This window comes from Cheilinus undulatus, linkage group 23 (assembly GCF_018320785.1).
Source record: "Cheilinus undulatus linkage group 23, ASM1832078v1, whole genome shotgun sequence".
Lineage (NCBI taxonomy): Eukaryota > Metazoa > Chordata > Actinopteri > Labriformes > Labridae > Cheilinus > Cheilinus undulatus.
In genome coordinates this window covers 19,556,331-19,574,806 of record NC_054887.1, presented here as the reverse complement: position 1 = coordinate 19,574,806, position 18,476 = coordinate 19,556,331, and the positions used below count along the sequence as shown (strand labels likewise).

Here is an 18,476-nt window from a genome sequence, read left to right as displayed (position 1 = left end):
GACATAAAATATAACTTACATAAATTTAATAGTGAGTGAAAATAGCTGTTACATTTCAATTATAATTGCCCAACACCTATTTATAGCTTGCTGTTAAAAAAGAAGGGTTTTTTTGTTTTGTTTTTTATTGGTAACAAGTTAGCAGTTACAACACATTAAGTAAAAGTGCAACATATGTCATATGAGATACAAAAGTGTACATCTATACAGATAAAGTCAGTGAAGCAAAAGAAAAAAAAAGAAAAGAACACACAAAAGCAGAACAAAACAAACAAACAAACAAACAAAAAAGAAGTAGACGAAGAAAACGGTTAAACCGTCGTCACTTCCAGAAAACGGGATGTACGATTTGAGGCAATATCCCGCATTTAAGTACCTGTACAGTGTGCTCTATTACAATATACCAACAGAAGTATGCGATTTGGGACACACTGGGGGAAAACAGACTCAGTGAAACACTCTTAAGCACCTCTTATGTGCTTAAACATAAGCATTCATCGCTAAACGTAGCGTTGCAGGAAGGAACTTTTGTTTTGACATAACTGTTTGTGGTTTGCTTGGTGTCACCAAGGCCAACAGGCTATCCTAGCATATTCAAAAGGTCTGAGCTACATATTTTCCAGATTCTTTTTGACTATTCTTGTTTCCTGGGTGAGTTATTTCGCTTTTATATTAATATCAAAGATTTTACATTGTACAAAGTACAGCCCCAGCATTAAAACAGTTGCAGTTAGAGTCCTGACTCTTTAAAGCTGTGTGTAATGGCCAAGGTTCCCTTTATAAAGCACTTTAGTAACATAATTAGAATTGGGAGTCACAGTTGTGTGCTTCTTCACAGGGCTTGTTCAAGTTCCACTCCTACAATATTATTGAACTGGAGTTAACTGACACCCCCATGCAGCGACACCTGACACCTCAGGTGCGTCGCCTCTGGCCCCGCCCTTTCTCAGTGTCAGTCTGTCGATTCACCTGAGCGGGACAATAAAGCATTAAACCAGGAATTACCCTTATCTTTTGGAATGAAGGCACCGATTTAACCTCACCGTGTCTCTTCTCACAATGGACGAGGTGTTTTTTAAATCTGCCTTACCTGTGCAGGAGTCCTTCGTGCTGGATGACACCAGCCTGGCTCTGCCGACCGAGCCGAATCCAAGATCCTCGACGTGGGTGACTTCAAACGACCGGAGCCTCCGCGTTCACCAGCAGGTTCAGCTCACCTTGGCTCGGAAGGCGAAAAAAAGTGTGTCAAATGGTAATGTAGATTTTATTTACAGATATGTTGAAGGTAGTGGTGGAACACAGAACCGCAGTTTCAAGACTCCAGAGACATTTTTAAAAAGTTGAACATTTGGCCACTCCTACGTGTAGCTTTGTACACCTGGAAGGCTCATTTGTAATAACCATTCTGACGGAAATAAGCTTTTATTTTGAAGCACAGCATTTTTGGCGCTTGTGTATGAAGCATATGTTACACAGCTACACCCTGTAGTACACCATTAATCTCTTCAAAGGAGCCTTGATGCTGATTTGACCAATTGAAAGTGACTTTGCACGTTTCATGGGCACTGAGCACTTCAATCTAAGATGGATTTATTTATTTAAGATACCAATAAGATGAGAAATTCTTACAAAGTAACATTAGATCGAATTTTGTAAAAGTAGTTAGCAGGGAAATCTTTAAGCCTCTGGCTATGTCCAAAGTGAAGAGCTTCTGCTGTAGGCTACCAAACCCTGTAACTGTAAGATGCATTTTGCAGCAAGAGAGCATGCTGTACCTGTGTGTGTAGCTTACTCGGGATTTACTATCATTTGGACATGGCTGAGGTATATTTTTGAGACTGGAATGCATTTGGCATGGTAGTTTGCCTGTTCAACAGGTTTCTGCAGTTTCATTTATCAGCTTAAAGGGAGATGGAAGTGACAGCTGACAAGGCTTGAGTTCAATATCTCACTCACTCGTCTGTTTTACAGGGGTTATGTTCTAGTTTATCATGCACTGGTGACCTTAATTAATCTGCTGTTGGGTCGACTCTGTAACTAATTCTGTCATCAATCACAAATACTGTTATATATATTTAACAAGGATTTTTTTTCTGTATGAGACCACCACTGATATTTATAGGGTCCTTTACCAATAATGACTCATCATCTCCATTTTTTGAATGTCAGAGTTATTTATTCCATGTACCTATTTCTTTATTCCACTCCTCTGTTTTCCTGTTTAGATTCACCCATGCAAATAAAGAAATTTGGTTTGCATAAGTTAACAAAGATGCTTGCAGCAACATGAGTGTTTACTTAATTCTGTACTCTTTAAGCTCAGGCACATGGGTGGGGACTTACCTCTCTAAGCTGGGGACGTTTCACCATTGCTATGCGTTCCAGTTGTTACAGTGTGAAATTTTACACTCTCACAAAACCTCATTGACTTGTTTCAGGTGGTGTCCATTTACAGAAAAACACAACAAAGAGCTTTGATGCTGCAGACGGATCTTTACCGAACATGAAGGTAAGGAAAAGTTTAACCACACAGTCATCCGAGTTTCACATGCTCTCTTTGGCCTTTAAAGTACTCAGATTTTATGTCATATGGCCATCCATTCAACTCCTGGTGTGTATCTGTTTCCCTCTTTTACGTTGATGCTTGACAGTATCAAAGAACTGGATGGATTTGTAGATGCATATCAAGCTGCAATGAAAATATTGTACACCAGAATTCAAATGTAGTCAAATGATATGCTGCATTATGTAAGGAGCCACCAGACATTCTGACAAATCATTTTTAACTCAACATTATGATGAACTTGTAACATTTTTGCCATGTTTGTGACAGATTTATTAAACCTAGAACCTTGATGAACACAATAAATGAAGCTTTATTTGATCTTGCACAATGAAATTTAGTGAATAAATACTTCTAACAAAAATGTATTTTATCAACCACTTAGCAAATTGGGAAAAAAAAGTTTTTAAAAAATATTTTCCACAACCCGCACTTGTATGTTTATTATATATTTATATCTTACTTGTAGAGTTTAACCTCATTTTGTCTTTGCTATGGTGGCCGAGAAGTGCAACACAAAATTACAAAGTCCACAACACTTTTACTAAGCTTGAGAAGCTTGAGACAAATTTACATTGACCAAAATACTTTTAGATTTCATAAAACACATTAACATGAGCAAAACACTTTTAAAAATGATAAAACAATTAAACATTTTACAAAACAAAGGTGCAAATAACCAAATACAAAATAAAGTCTGAAACACTTTGACAAAACTTGAAGCAAACTGACAAAGTTGACAAAATTTCAAATTTGAGAGACTGGGGGTTCAAATCCCAGGGGGGCACCAGTGTAGGTACATTGGAGCTCAGTGGAAGTTCAAGCAGGAAGAGTTTTTTTAGTCGCTTGTTCATATTTCTCGCTTCTTTCTCATTTCCCGTTGTTTCGATGTGAATGCTATCACCCTTCTCTACCCCAGCCACCTCCATTCAGTTCATCAGCATCTAGTCCAGATCTTAACATGTCTTTTGCTCATCAAGGTCCCTAATGCCACATCATAGCCCAGTTTTATAACACCTGAAAGCTACAGAACTTTTCCAACATGTTTCCGACATCCCCTTGTAGATGAGTTTTTGAGTTTGTTGTGGTTGAGTTATAAATACAAGAAGACTGAATGAGCATCCACTGACTTTGATTAGCTATGCTAAGCTCAGAACAACATACACTATATAGCCTAGGCATGCAGACTGTTTCTACAAACATTTGTGATAGAATGGGTCGCTCTCAGGAGCTCAGTGAATTCCAGCGTAGTACTGTAATAGGATGCCACCTGTGCAACAAGTACAGTCGTGAAATTTCCTCGCTCCTAAATATTCCACAGTCAACTGTCAGTATAACAAAGTGGAAGCGATTGGGAACGACAGCAACTCAGCCATGAAGTGGTAGGCCACGTAAAATGATAGAGCTGGGTCAGCGGATGCTGAGGTGGATAGTTCATATGCAAGTCAAGGCAGGTGAGCGAATACTTTTGGCAATGTAGTGTATCCTGACATCATAAATTATTTTTTATAAGCCTCTTGGCTACAATCAATGTAGTGTCTGCTTTTATCAGTAATCTCTATTAATCTTTTATATGGGATCATATAATGAATTGATTTGTTGAATCCTCTGCGTGCATCAACCCGGCATGGCCACACCTTCACAAAAAGCAAAAAATACTTTGTAATTATCTTTGCTTAAATACCTAAGTTAATTTAAACACTATACCTTACAATTAGGGCTATTTTTCAATTTTGGGTGAATTTAAGGACCCTGTCTTCAATATAAACTGGTTACTGTATGTTTAAATTAGGGCTTTTGAAATAACGTTTCAATTTTGATTGGTCAACAACAGAAAAGAATTAATGCATTCAGAAATTTGACATGGACTAACCTCACTTTGGTGTCAAACGTACACGATTGCTCATATAATCAACCAAAGCAGCGTTGTTAATTTGATGAAAGACAGCAATTTAATTTGAGTTTAGTTTTTATCATTAAATACATCAGAAACTCCACCCAGGATTGATTAATGGGCTGACAAGTGCCCTTGATTTCATTTCCTTTTGGCGCCTGTCTGCCCTAGACGAGAAGAGCTCACACATACAAACACAGGGGCGTGTGAAAGTATGTCCAGACTTTACAACTATTGACATACTTTATAACAGTGGTACTCAACCTTATTCTACCCAAGAGCCACATTGTCATAGAAATACTATTGCGAGAGCCACAATCAAAAACCAGAGATGTGATAATCAATCTATCCATAGTTGATATGAAACAGTGAATTGGTAGATTATTGTGTTGTTAAATGAGATGAAATAGGCTAAATAAGAATGTCTGTATAGTGTCAGAAGAAAGGATATTTCACCTATATTAAGCATATGTTTTTATTTATGTAACTTCCACCTGGATTAAAGTATTTTAAAATATCAGAATGTGCCGACCTGGAGCTATGAGAAGCTTTTCAAAGAGCTGATGAATCATGTACTGTACTGTAGTTCTGGGACTCTGTTAACTTAAAGGGATCTTTCTATTTTTTCCCTCTCATTATTATTGCTTTTAGCTAAAGGGGGAGGGTCCCCATATTGGTCTCTGCACTGTGCCTCAAAATGGCTAAAACCAGCCCTGCCTCACACCTGCAGCTCCCCCTGACAAACCATTCTGCCCTGCCAGTTTGTTGCTTTCATTTCGCTGTTTCTGCCCTTTTGACAGTATTTATCATTAGTACGTTTGAGATCAAATAAAACACCCATGTTTGGAAAAGTTTTACTCAGTTTTACATTATTTCAAAATGTGACCCCTGTGTGTTTGGCTCGTTGATGATGATGCGCATTGCAAAACTTAAAATCAAATACGAGTATGGGAGAGCATTGGCAGGAAGTGACTGAAGAAATTTGTTAAAACGAGGGCATTAGAGGCTTCACTTTGAACACAAGACAGCACACCTCAATGAATGAACTTACTGAAGAGATGCACCACCAGCAGACTTCCTCTGCGCTCTTTTATGCATGTTCCTCCGTCCATTGTGCGTCCGATGGTGAAAATCACAAGTTCACAAATCACAAATCAACAAGTTTTCATTTAAATTGGGCAGTTAAAGTCTGTCTTCTTTGTATGGAATTAGATGTATTTATATAACTTATTGCAATGAGTCTTTACTGTTGACAGTTTTCACCTTTATAAAGGATTTCGGGAGGATTTTTTAAAAGAGCCACAACTGGTCACTAAAGAGCCACATGCGGCTTGAGAGCCGCGGGTTGAGTATCCCTGCTTTATATGATCAGAAGTATTTGGCTTCACCTGTTAATTATTGAATTTAGGTGTTTAATCAGACCCTTCGCCATAGTATACACCCATGGCAAATCAAGCACCTAGCCATGAAGTCCCCATTTGCAAATACCTGTGAAAACAGAGGAGCAGGGTGTGCATGTGCTTGGCGGTAGGCATAGAGAGAGCCACATGACTGCATCAAAGTAGTTTGTGAATAAACTTAATAAGGCAAGGAATAGTGCAAGATTAAAGAGTGGAAGTCAGAAATAACCAGATAGAAAAAAGGTGATGCAGTAAGTCTGCTGGTAATGCAGTCCATCTTTAAGTATTCTCAAAGGAGGTGGCCAGCTTTCAGTTCTGGCCTGTGGCTCCTCTCCTGCTTGTCATTCCCCAATCTCTCTCTCCCTGGTTTCTGGCCCTATTCACTGTCCTTTCTAAATAGAGGCACAAATGCCCCCCCAAAAATGGATTGAAAGTACTTTTTAAGATATAAATTGTGTTTGATTTTCACAGGTTAATGGGAACAGCTTCACCAACCATGTGAGGAGGCCATCCAGGAGAGTGGAAGTCTCTCCACCCTCGAGCCCAGCGATACCCCGCAACCGCTTTGCAACCCACCGTTTTGCGACATACACCCATCCTGGGCCGGGTCAGTCACACAGAATGGGCCCCAAGATGGACTACACGCTTGGTCCTGATTCATTCCGTCGCTATGCCTTCTCAGAGGCTCCCTGCATGAGACGGCCGCCGGCGTCCATATCCACGCAAGGGAGCTTCCGCGGGAGGTCACTTAGACAGACCCCAGCTCCGCAGCCTGTGTTTGCAAATGCAGCATTCCAACAAAGTGGTGATCAAGGCTCCCGCTGGAGTCATACCCAAACTATTGTCAATCAGGGTAAACAAACAGTGAAGGGACAGAGCAGGAATATGATGCTGGGTGCTAACCAGCCTGATGAAGGACTCACCTGGCTAAGTCAGGTCAGGAGGGATGGTCAGAGGCCCAACAGACTGAATTCTTATCCCCCATCGGTCATAAGCATGGAGGTGGACATGGGAAGGCAGACTGACGTAGAACCCCATATTCAACAGATTCAAGCACAGAACATCACAACACTGTAAGATTTTATTTATCCTTAACCTTTTTGTCTATAAATTGTTCTTATGTTTGATCCAGGCCAACAAATGTATTTTTAGACATTTGGAGTTGATGTATTTTTCCATTCATGTCTGTTTTTATACACAGGAAGTCAAAGAAGCCTCCAGAGATGACAATAGAGAGGGCTGTGAAGCTGTTGGAGGAGGGAAACGAGGAAACCCTCATCTGTGCAGCCAGTTATATACAAAGTCAATGTTTCAAAAGTGCAGAAGCAAAGAAGATGGTATGTTTATTTACGCTATGTGCATAAAATATTTAAAACTCCTTCCAAAGGGTAGAAGTGCATCGCTATTTTGATGGATGTTTGTTTCAGTCACAAAGGCAATTGCTAGCTTTAATGCTGCCCAGGGATTCTCTTGATTTCTTATTTCCTGGTTTAAAAAACAGTAAAAGAGATGTATGTTACATAATATTCCGAATTTACAGTACTGTGAAAAAGTATTTTTTTAATATTTGTCTCATTTAAATGTTTCAAGTCATCAAAAAAAATGTAATATTAGACAAAGATAACCTGAGTAAATAATGATGCAGTTTTTGAATGAGTCCCAAAGCATTTCAAAGGCTTTGAGACTCCAGCCAACCACAGTGGGAGCCATTATCCACAAATGGAGAAAACTTTGAACATCTGTGAACCGTCCCATGAGAGGCTAGCCTACCAAAATAACTCCAAGAGCCCAATGAAGACTAATCTAGGAGGTCACAAAAGAACCCAGAACAATATTTAAAGATCTGAAGGCCTCAAGGGAAGTGTTCATGATTCAACAGCAAGAAAGAGAATGGGCAAAAATGGCATCCATGGGAGAATTCCAAGGCCAAAACCAACCACATTCAAGGGAGTGTTGTGTGGCCATCCAAGTTTGTCTAGGTTGATTAAACCAGTTATTTTATTGCATTGGCCAAACAGACGTTGCCTAGCATGAAGGTGTTGTTGCACTTCAACATACAGTAGCTTGAGGTTTCCTTGCACCTAAGTCTTTTTGCTTGTATTTTACTATTTTTTGTCCTGAGCTAATCACATGCATGCTAGCTCTGGAAGTGGAAGTGACATCAGCCATTAGTGTTGTTGATGAATGTGTCAAAACAAGTTTTAAGGCTCTGCTCCAACTTTTGGAATGTCATGATTTATTGAAGCTCTGCTTCTTTCTGCAGGTTCCCTGTCAACAATGAATAATTTTCTCTTTTTCTAGGTGTTTTATCTCCGCGGGATCGGAAAGCTGCTGCAGCTACTTGGCAGTGACAACGAGGAGGTACAGTGTGTCGGCGCTGGAGCTCTGCGTAACGTTGTTTACCAGAGTGCTGAAAACAAGATGGAGGTGAAGGAAAATAACGGCCTGGCCACCATTCTAAGAGCTTTGAAGACCAGCCGTGACGTTGAGACCAGACGAGAACTTACTGGTAAGTTTTTATATCCCTTGTAAAATGGAACTCAGATATTTTAAACCAGTTGTTTTCATTTCAATATACACTATATGGACAAAAGTATTTGGGCACACATGTTAATTTCTTGATCCACGTATTTCAATCAGACCTGTTGCCACAAGTGTATAAAATCAAGCACCAAGCCATGCAGTATGCAAACGTTTGTGATACAAAACAGGTCGTTCAGAAGACTACAGTGTCTTTAAGCATGGTACTCTGATTGATACATCCTGTACTAAGACGGTTTGTCCTTGCTTGATATTCCACAGTCGACTGTGATATTATTAGAAAGTGGAAGTGTTTAGGAATAACAGCAACTCAACCATATAGCCGAAGACAAAATTATAAGTCATATGTTTTCTGAATTCTGAAGTATTTTCCCATTCCTGTCTTAGGTCTTTTGTGGAACCTCTCCTCTCATGACCTTCTGAAGGAGCGTCTCTCCAGAGAGGCTTTATCCATCCTCACTCAATCAGTCCTTGTGCCCAGTTCTGGCATTTCTGAAGGCGAGAACCCAAAAGATGAGCTCCTAGCTGATGAAGATGTTTTCCACAATGCTACTGGCTGCCTGCGGTAGGCCTCTTTGTTAGATCTGAAACAAGATACTCAGAAGGCTTTTGCAGTGTTGGTTTGTGTTTGGTGTAATCAGATCCTGCCAGTGGTGTCAGATAATCCCCCGATATCAAACAAAAGGAGAAATTTAAAGCTCCTGTGAGAGGTTTTTAGTTGGTTGTGAAACAGATTTAAATTAAAATTGTAACCTCTTTACTAGGTAGATAAGCAAATGAGATAACTTGGATAAAGACTGGTTGTTTGTAGATTTGTATTTTTCATATTTGAAACTGCTGCAGGGTAGGTATCACACAAGGCATGCTGCTTATACTGCCCTTTTTACCATGCAAAGATTATCAGATAGTGATAGCATTTGAATGTTGAAATGACACGAGGTTACGTCTGTGTAAAAAAAAAAAACACACTTGTAACTTAGACTGCAGATGAGATAAAGGGGCGGGGAAAGAGCTCCTCATGTACTTGAAGGGGTAGTGAGGCAGACGGCAGGAATAGGATAACCCCTCATGGAGTCTAGACACTGGTGGTGATGATGAGGGATGCAGGATCAGATCAAGAGTGGACTTTTGAGAAGCTGCCCTGGACACCAATGAGATGGCTTGGAAGAGGAGGAGATGTAGGTATGCAGGATAAGATCAGAAGACTTGTTAAGATCTGGACTAGATGCTGATGAACTGAATGGAGGTGGCTGGGGGGGAGGAGGGTTGCAGAGTTAATTGAAATGACAGGCTGACTGTGGAAGAGAAAACAGAAGGTTTATATATGACATGTGCATGATGATTGGTCAAACAAGGTTCTGGTTGAATCTGATCAGCTTAGTATTTAAGAGAGTGAGTGCCCATAATCAGCTGATCAGAGTGGGGAGAGGAAGAATGGATAGATATGAATAAGTGGTGACTAAAACAGTCTTCCTATTTGAACTTCCATTGAGCTCCATTCAATTGCTAGCAGCAACATGCTAACACAGTCACGATCATGATGCTAATATGCTGTTGTTCAGCAGGTATTGCATTTGATATTTGATATTTTCATAAGAGGCCCTAACCCTAACCCTAACCCTAACCCAAAGTAAAGATGAGGCAGATTGGAATTATTGTTTTAGCTGTAGACTGCTCAAACTGAATTTGATCTGCTGTGGTCTTTGCTTATGTAACATACCCCTAGCTTACTATTTTAGTCATATATTATTGTTTACAAAGCAGGTGATACCAGATACACAGCCCTCAGGCAACGGCAGCCATATCAAATGAGTAAGAGACTGAAATATTCATGGTGCGCTCTCTTCTCTCTGCACTGCTGAGCTAAAATCACTCAGTCCTCTGGGCTCTAATGTTAAGTTCTCCTTCATGTTCTCAGACCTTTAGACCTCCCCATGACTGAGAGTGATGTGTTCCTCTCTGATTCATGTTTCATGACGCCATAAAGAACCTTCTTTGTGAAGCCAGCGCTCATAATTGGCTGAATAGTTAGAGCTGGGCTCATTTGTTTTTCAGGTTATATCTGTTATATCCCCTGCTACAGTATTATTGTATGTTTACAAATTCATGCAACAAATCAGAAGTCACATTATTCAAAAGTGAAAGTGAATAGTGATTATCATAACTAGTCTAAGAAAATGACACCAAAAGTTCAATGTGTATTTTATTACTCATCCATGTCATTTTTGCACTACAGGATGGTCTGGAGCACTGTTTATAGAAAGATGTCCATTTTAGGTGACCTGTCCAGAAAATGTTTCTTTCTTGTTCTTGAAAACTCTGTTGTTTGCGTTCACACACGCAGCTCACCTGGGTAAATTCAGTAGATATTGAGGAGTTTTGCACATACATGAACTGGACTTACCAATCAATCCATGTCTTTTTTTTAACCACCGTATTGCCCACAGTACATAAGAATGTCAGAAACTACAAAATAGTTGTCCTATCTCCAACCAAAACCTATTTTTAAACCAAATCTTGACTATGACACTTGAACAATGGCAACTACTTTAAAAACAGGCACTTTAAACATTGGTTGTACAAACCTACATCTCTAATTTCACAAAGATTCAGTTTTAATTTTACATTGATTACTACCATGCAGCAATTGTTATTGTTACCTCTGCCAAGGAGGTTATGTGACCGGCAGGGTTTGTTAGTTAGTTTGTTTGTTAGTTTGTTGGCAACATAACTCAGAAAGTTATGGACGTATTTTGATGAAATTTTCAGGAAATGTCAGAAATGGCAAAAGGAAGAACTGATTAGATTTTGGGAGTGATCCAGATCACCGTCTGGATCCGGGACATTTTTTAGGGACTCTTTACTATTTGGAGATAAAGCTAATGGCGGAGGTCTGCGGTCTCCGAGTGCTTTTCTACTTGTCTTTGTTTTCCAATTATCTGAGGCAAGTACATTGTGTGTTCAATAAATCAAACTTGTTTTTTTTCTTTGTCAAATAAATATTGGTCATGATTGGTGTTGGCCTTTCTAAAGAACTGAAATCTAAAGTAGTTCATACATTAAATATCCTTTTTTAGAATAGCAAAAATTGCAATAATATTGGATTTTGGGTGGTGGTGTTATGTTTTTGATTATCTCTCTCACTCTCTCCGTCTTTCTCTTTCTCAATCCAATTCATTGAGCTTTATAGGGATGGAAAACGTCAGTTAGCATTGCCAAAGCCATATAGGAACAAACTAACAATGTTTCTCTCTTACAGAATCTTGAATTTTGCAAAACAGGCATCTTAAACACAGTTGTGTCCATGACAGAACATTAAATCAATGTAACAATAAGAAACAGATATATCTAATTTGTTTAAATGAAATAAACAAAATCTCATTTTTTTCCTAGGTATCTACTGTTTAACAGCTGTTGGCGTTATGTTTTGTTCATTTGTTTTGTTTTGTTTCCAGAAATCTGAGCTCTGCTGGTCCAGACAGCAGGAAGGACATGAGAGACTGTGAGAATCTCATCGACTCCCTGGTCTACTACGTCCGCGGGGCAATAGCTGACTATAAGACGGACGACAAGGTGAAATGAAATGACAAACCTATTAGAGAAAGCTTTTATTTATCTGCAACTTCAAAAAAATCAGAATTTTCATCAGTACATATATATATATATATATATATATATATATATATATATATATATATACAGCAGGTTATAGGCTTTTCTAAATCTGCAACATTCTGCCATTATTTTCAACCATATGTGCATGTATGGAAGCTCAACTGCATGCACATTTTGTGTTGTGATGCACCATACACTTCCAGTCATTAATCCTGATGCTTCTTATTAAATTTAAAGAAGTCACTGTCTAAAGTACTAATAACCTCGCCTGTATTACTCTCATTTAGGCTTCAGTATATTGTATTTATTATGTAATTGAGTAGCCTAGTATTCTGTGTTTAACTTTATATTTACTTGCTCTGAAGTCCACAGAGAACTGTGTCTGCATTCTGCACAACCTGTCCTATCAGATGGAGGCGGAGCTTCCTAAGAAGTACACCAGAGATCTCAGAGAATCTCGACAAAACTTGGCTCCTCAGCCAAAGCCGGTCGGCTGCTTTGCTTACCGCAGTGCCAAGATCACAGAGGTAATCCCCTCAGACAAATATCAGCACTGACATTACAAAAGGTTCTGCTGATGTAATATTTAAGAGCCTTAACCCAGGAAAATGCTGGAGAACTGCAGGTTTTATCACACATTTATCAGCCTTTTAGATTAAACCTTATATTAAATGAATGTGTTTATTCCTCTTCACAGTCCTTTTGAATCAGCCTTTCTCAGGCACAGTAAATTACTTTTAATCCTGTGAATTTTTCAGCATGATGATAAACATTAGCTGCCTGTTGTTTTCAGTATAAATCAGAGGGGTGTTTCCATGAAGATAGATTAAGAGTTAAGCCTGGCTTACTTCAGTGAGGACTCCATCCCATCATGCCTTATTGACCTCTTGTAGTCACGCGACTACCATGCTGTAGTCAGTGCAGTGCATCAGAGTCATGTTAGTGAAACACGCTGAGAGTGAAAGTTGAAGGTTATTTCTGCCAGCCCAGTTTAAGTAATCTCAGCCTTCATTAGCTATTTCGATGGAGTACCTCACCTGGTGATCAAACTCATCCAAACTCAGCTGCCGCCTGTCATGTTTACCTTCCAGCATCTGGAGAAACAGAGCCCCCTGCTGGAGGAGAATGCAAACCCTCATGGCATAGAGTGGTTGTGGAGCACCATCACCATCAGGATGTACCTGTCACTGATCGCCCGAAGCGTGCGTCACCAGACACAGGAGGCCGCCATCGGAGCTCTGCAGAACATCACAGTGGGGAGTGGACCGGTAAAATGGAGCACATGTAGAGTCATGATCTGTACACATAAGATTATGATGAGCACAAAGCCTTCATTAGACATTTATGCATCATTTCCTGGATTTGATTACCTTTTAGGATACATGAGGTTCAGATGGTGGATGATAGTTATGTTTCCAGTATGGGATACTATTTTGATTTTGCTGCAAAAATGCTATTCCAATCTGCCTCATATATCAGGGTTGGTCATACTTGAGGCTCTTGAAGATTTTTTTGCTGATAATGAAATGGACTGAAATTGATACTGATGCCTCTTTATGGGCTGCAAAAAACAATCAAGAGCATTCGTTTAAAGATTTGTGAATCATAGAATTAAATTTTAACTCCAGAGACTGCTGCTGCTGCTGTAGGGTAGGTGTCAGACAAAGTGATAAACAGAATCATGCAGTAACAAACATATTTTGGGAATTCTTGAGAAGTGAAGCATTAAAACTTGCACGTAACCTTCTGTGACCCTGCATGTACGTCTGAGGCATTATATTTTCGCTTTCCTACAACACAGTTACAGATTCTTTTAGAAATGTAAGATAATTTTCCAGAATGTCCATCAAAGTTTAGGTAATTTGCTAGAAAGTTTTGGAACATTGGTGATGAAACTTTCAGTCAGTTCCATAAAAAATATTATAAATTTGGTTTGGATATTTTAAGGAACTGGCTTTGAAATTTTCTAGTATTCTCATGGAAATTTAATTTAATTTTTGTTTGGATATTTCTGGGGAACTGGAGAATTTTTTCAGGCATTTTTACCAAAATTTGAGAAATATATTGGTAAACTGGGGGAATTCAATTGAATGTGTTTTGCTTTAAATTTTGGGGTATATATCTAGAAGTTTAGTAGTAGTTTTTTGGCAATTTGATTGTATTTTTAATGAGGTGTTTTACTGAAAATTTTAGGGAATTTGCTTGAAATGTTGGAAGAATTCACTATGAAATTTTCAGGAAAATATTAGCGAATTTGTTTGGGTATTTTGGGAAGCTTGGGAAATTTGTGAGGATTTTGGAAAGGAAAATTGCAGAACTTTAGGTAGAAATGAAGCTATAAAAATTAATCAGTGCTGCATTTTCCTTCAGGAGATTAACAGACATCATTTTTGGTAAAAAAAAAAAAAACAACTACTTCTCATCCAAAGGCATGGGGGAACTTTTAAACTTATCTGGTCATTTTAATCCCAAATAAACAGGAGAAACTACAGAAAATGAAATCCAGAATAAACCTCAGGTCTCAGGAGGATATATAGGACAAAATGAATAAAGAGATAAAATGTTCCACTTTGTCCACATGGGGGCACCAAAGTGAACACAAACCAAAAATTTCTTACAGGAGCTTTAAAACAAACTAGTCTCTGCAGTTATTCCTCTGTTCTATTCATTTTTATTGTTGTTTTTCTCTGTAAAGTCATGTAACGCAATTAAAGTAATATTTTCTGCAGAATGACGTTTTTTTGCCCAACAGGTATCTGAAGCCATCACTTTCACTATCGTTCAGCGGGAAAATGGCCTTCAACACATCAAGAAGGTGTTAGAGGAAGGAGAGAGTGACGTGAAGAGAACAGCCATATCTTTAATACAAAACCTGTCGCGCTACCAGGAGCTACATCCTGACATCGGTAACTGCTACCTTTAGGTTTATAGAATAATTAACAATGGATGTTTCTTGTCTATTTTCTCACTCCTGACTTGTCTCTTATTTGCTGCCCTGAAGTGAATCAGGTGTTGCCAGAGGTGGTGCGGATGCTGCCCCACGATGACACAGATATTGACCTGCCTTCAGAGTGTACAATGTCCCTGTTGCACATCCTGATCAACCTGAGTCAGAGCAACACTCAGCACGTCAGAGCCATCGTCAATCAGGGAGCCCTCCCAAGGATCATTGCCATCAGCAGCAAAGACAATGGGTGAGTGTTTATGGTGAACAGGTAGCAAAAGATCTGAGCTTTTTACTGATTAGAGCACCTCTTGTCTGATTGAGTATTAATAAAAGTTGTTGGGGCAGTAGGGACTTACAAAACCAATGTCAAGCTACCACCAAACTGTCCTTTGACTGTATATTAATATGGACAACATGTCTCCAACCCCTTCTGCTGTGCGACAGTGAAGCGATGTAGTGCATGTTATCTCTTATAGCAATCTGGATTCTTTATACCAGCATGTGATGTTTGATTTGTTGTAAAGCTTTTTCATGTGCAAAAATGATGCAAGTAGATTAAAATGATTTTAACTTTTAATTTCCAAGTTTTGGACCAAGCAGAGCAGGACAGGCAGCATGCGTCCTGCTGCACACCATGTGGAAACACACTGATCTCCATGGAGCCTACAAGAAGGTGAGCTGCAGTCCACATGGAAGTATAAGACAGGAACTGACAGGGAAAACTGCTGCGTCTGTGTCATTGGGGGTTTATCAGCTGAGTTATGTTTCCTGATGTTGTCTGTGTACAGTAATGAGATAATTGTTTATTTATGGAACATATTATTGATTATACAGTACATTCACCAACATAAGTAAAATAAATATGTAAGCACGTAAACAAAGCAAAGGCTTTTAACATAAAACATCTGCCCCATAACAGAATATTTGGCATCGTAAAAAAAAAAAACCCTAAAGAACAATAAAATGATAACTTCTCACGATTATATATAGACTTTGAATATCCCACCGTCTACAGTACATGATATTATCAAAGATTCAGAAAATGTGGACAAATCTTTATGCACAAGGGGCAAGGCTGAAGGTCAATATTGGGTTCTCATGATTTTGGGTCTTGCATTAAAAAAAAAGGGCACGATTCTGAACATGAAATCACTGCATGGGCTCAGGTACACTTCCAGAAAGTTCACTGTGTCATGCAATGCAAGTTAAAGCAGTATCATGCAAAGAAGAAGTCATATTTGAGAACAATCCAGAAACGCCACCATCTTTTCTGAGCCTAAGCTCATTTAAACTGGACTGAGGCAGAATGGAAAACTGTTCTGTGGTCAAATGAATCAAAATTTGAAATTCTCTTTTGAAACCACGGACGCCATGTCCTACAGATTAAAGAGAAGAGAACCCATCCAACTTTTTATCAGCGCACAGATCATAAGCCTGCATCTCTGATGGCAGCTTACACATCCGGAAAGGCACTGTCAATGCTGAAAAGTATATAAAGGACTAAAAACAACATTGTGCTCCCATCCAGACATCTCTTGCAGGGAATGCCTTGAATATTTCAGCAAGACAATGCTAAACCACATCCATCACAACATCATAGCTTCACGGTAGAAGAGTCCAGGGGCTGAACTGGCCTGGAATGGGACAACATTCCTCTCACAAAGCTTCAGCAACTGGTCTCCTCACTTCCCAGACGTTTACAGAATGTTAACAAAAGAAGAGAGCATGCTACACAATGTAAACATGGCCCTGTCCCTACTTTTTTAAATGTGTTGCTGCCATCAAATTCAAAAGGAGCTAATATTTTTCATGAAATGGTAAAATTTCTTTTTCAACATCTGATATGTTGTTTATGTTCTACTGTGAGTAAAATTTGGGTTTATGAGGTTTGAAAATCATTGCATTCTGTTTTCATCTACATTTTACACAACGCCTGAACTTTTTTGGAATTGGAGTTGCATAATAAATTGCAAAGTAGAGCAGCAAATATCTTAAGTTTTTGTATTAAAAATGCCACAATATGCAACTGATTCCTTATGATTTTTGAATAAATTCATCAAAATAGTTTGCAGTTTCTTGTTATTCATCAGCCTGTCAGATGTCTTGTAGTTGTAGTTTCAGGAGACCCTTTTTTCAACTTCACCTGAAATTAAACTTCCTAAACCCTGAATGTCTCTTTTTTTCTACACTGGTGGGCAGAAAAGTGACAATAAAAATCAAATATAAATGAACTAGGCAGTCAGTAACCAATATGTCTTTTCTCAACAGTGTGGATTCAGAAAAACTGACTTCATCAACCAAAGGACAACTAAGGCTGTGAACTCCAGATGAGACTGAGGATCAGATCAAGATATCCAGAGCAAAGATTGTACTTTTAAACAGTAATCACCAAATTATTCAATGCACTGCAACTCATCATGGACCATTTTTTTAATGTCACAATAAAAGGTGATTTCTGCTGAAGGCTGAAGCAGACATGCACACAGATATTTTAGTTATTTCTCTCCCTGTCAGGGCGTACACAGGTTTGTAGCAGCTGGCAGTGGGATATTTTCGGCGTCCTTCTTAGTTGATGTGTGTTGTAGTTTGAGAATTTGTATTGCTGCATTGTGTTGTTTTTTATCTTTGGAATGAGAAATCTCCAGTCTTCACACCAAATTTACCTTTGCAGAAGTCTTTCTAGTAAAGAAACTTTTAATGTCTAACCTTACTCCTAACTCAAAGTAGAATCACTGGGAAAAAGTGGCCCCCAAGAAATAGAGACAAAACAAGATCTTTAGAAAATGACTGGAATTTACTCAGAATGAAATGAAGAGAAAAAATAAAATGTTTTCATGTCTGCTTGGTGCTTCTATTGAAAGAAAAATGAGTTTTAGTTTTTCATAAATGCATGTAAATTATTGTTTAAAAAATTTGCTACATTTCCCACAGGAATCCCCAGAAATTGCTTTTAAAATTGCAGTTATTTATAATAATATATTATGTGTGAATTTAAGCTTGGACGTCCAGTTTTTCTCTTAAAAGACATACAATTTGAGCACCGTTAACATGTAACATACATGTAAGACATGACAGAACATCACATTTGTATTTTACAGGACTTAAAGCACTTTTAAGTTTTATTGACATCAATCCTGTTGGTCCTGGTGAGAAAATATGTTGTAGAGGCAGCTTAACTGTTTACTTTCTCTTGTGTTTTGTTGATGTAGTTGAAAAAAGAACCACAATGGAAAAACAAGCTGATCTCATGCTCTCTGCTTTCATTTTTTAATACAAATAAATGAATAGTTTGAAACCAACCATTGTCATGTTGAACCCATTTTTTCTTGGCTACGTTCTGGGTCCTTGCTGGATTTTTTCTTATGAGCCAAATGTTCTCCATTGGTGAAAGGTCTGGACTGCAGGCAGGCCAGTTCAGCCCTTCTACCCCCTATTCTCTACTATTGCTGAAATATCCAAGGCCTCTACAGCCTGTATATACTTTTCAGCATTGATAGTGCCTTTGCAGATGTTCAA

At 38.7% G+C, this 18,476-nt stretch overlaps 1 protein-coding gene across 1 annotated transcript; it reads left to right on the top strand.

Moving 5' to 3' along the window:
- Nucleotides 1–957: 957 nt before the first annotated feature.
- On the top strand, nucleotides 958–18,210 carry pkp2 (plakophilin 2). The gene is made up of 13 exons (XM_041780433.1): nucleotides 958–1,252; nucleotides 2,439–2,509; nucleotides 6,329–6,930; nucleotides 7,059–7,194; nucleotides 8,159–8,366; nucleotides 8,786–8,963; nucleotides 11,854–11,971; nucleotides 12,379–12,540; nucleotides 13,105–13,281; nucleotides 14,766–14,919; nucleotides 15,015–15,207; nucleotides 15,546–15,633; nucleotides 17,229–18,210. Exons 1-13 carry the CDS (start codon nucleotides 1,060–1,062, stop codon nucleotides 17,289–17,291), a joined length of 2,343 nt encoding a protein of 780 aa, XP_041636367.1. The 5' UTR covers nucleotides 958–1,059; the 3' UTR covers nucleotides 17,292–18,210.
- Nucleotides 18,211–18,476: the final 266 nt, after the last annotated feature.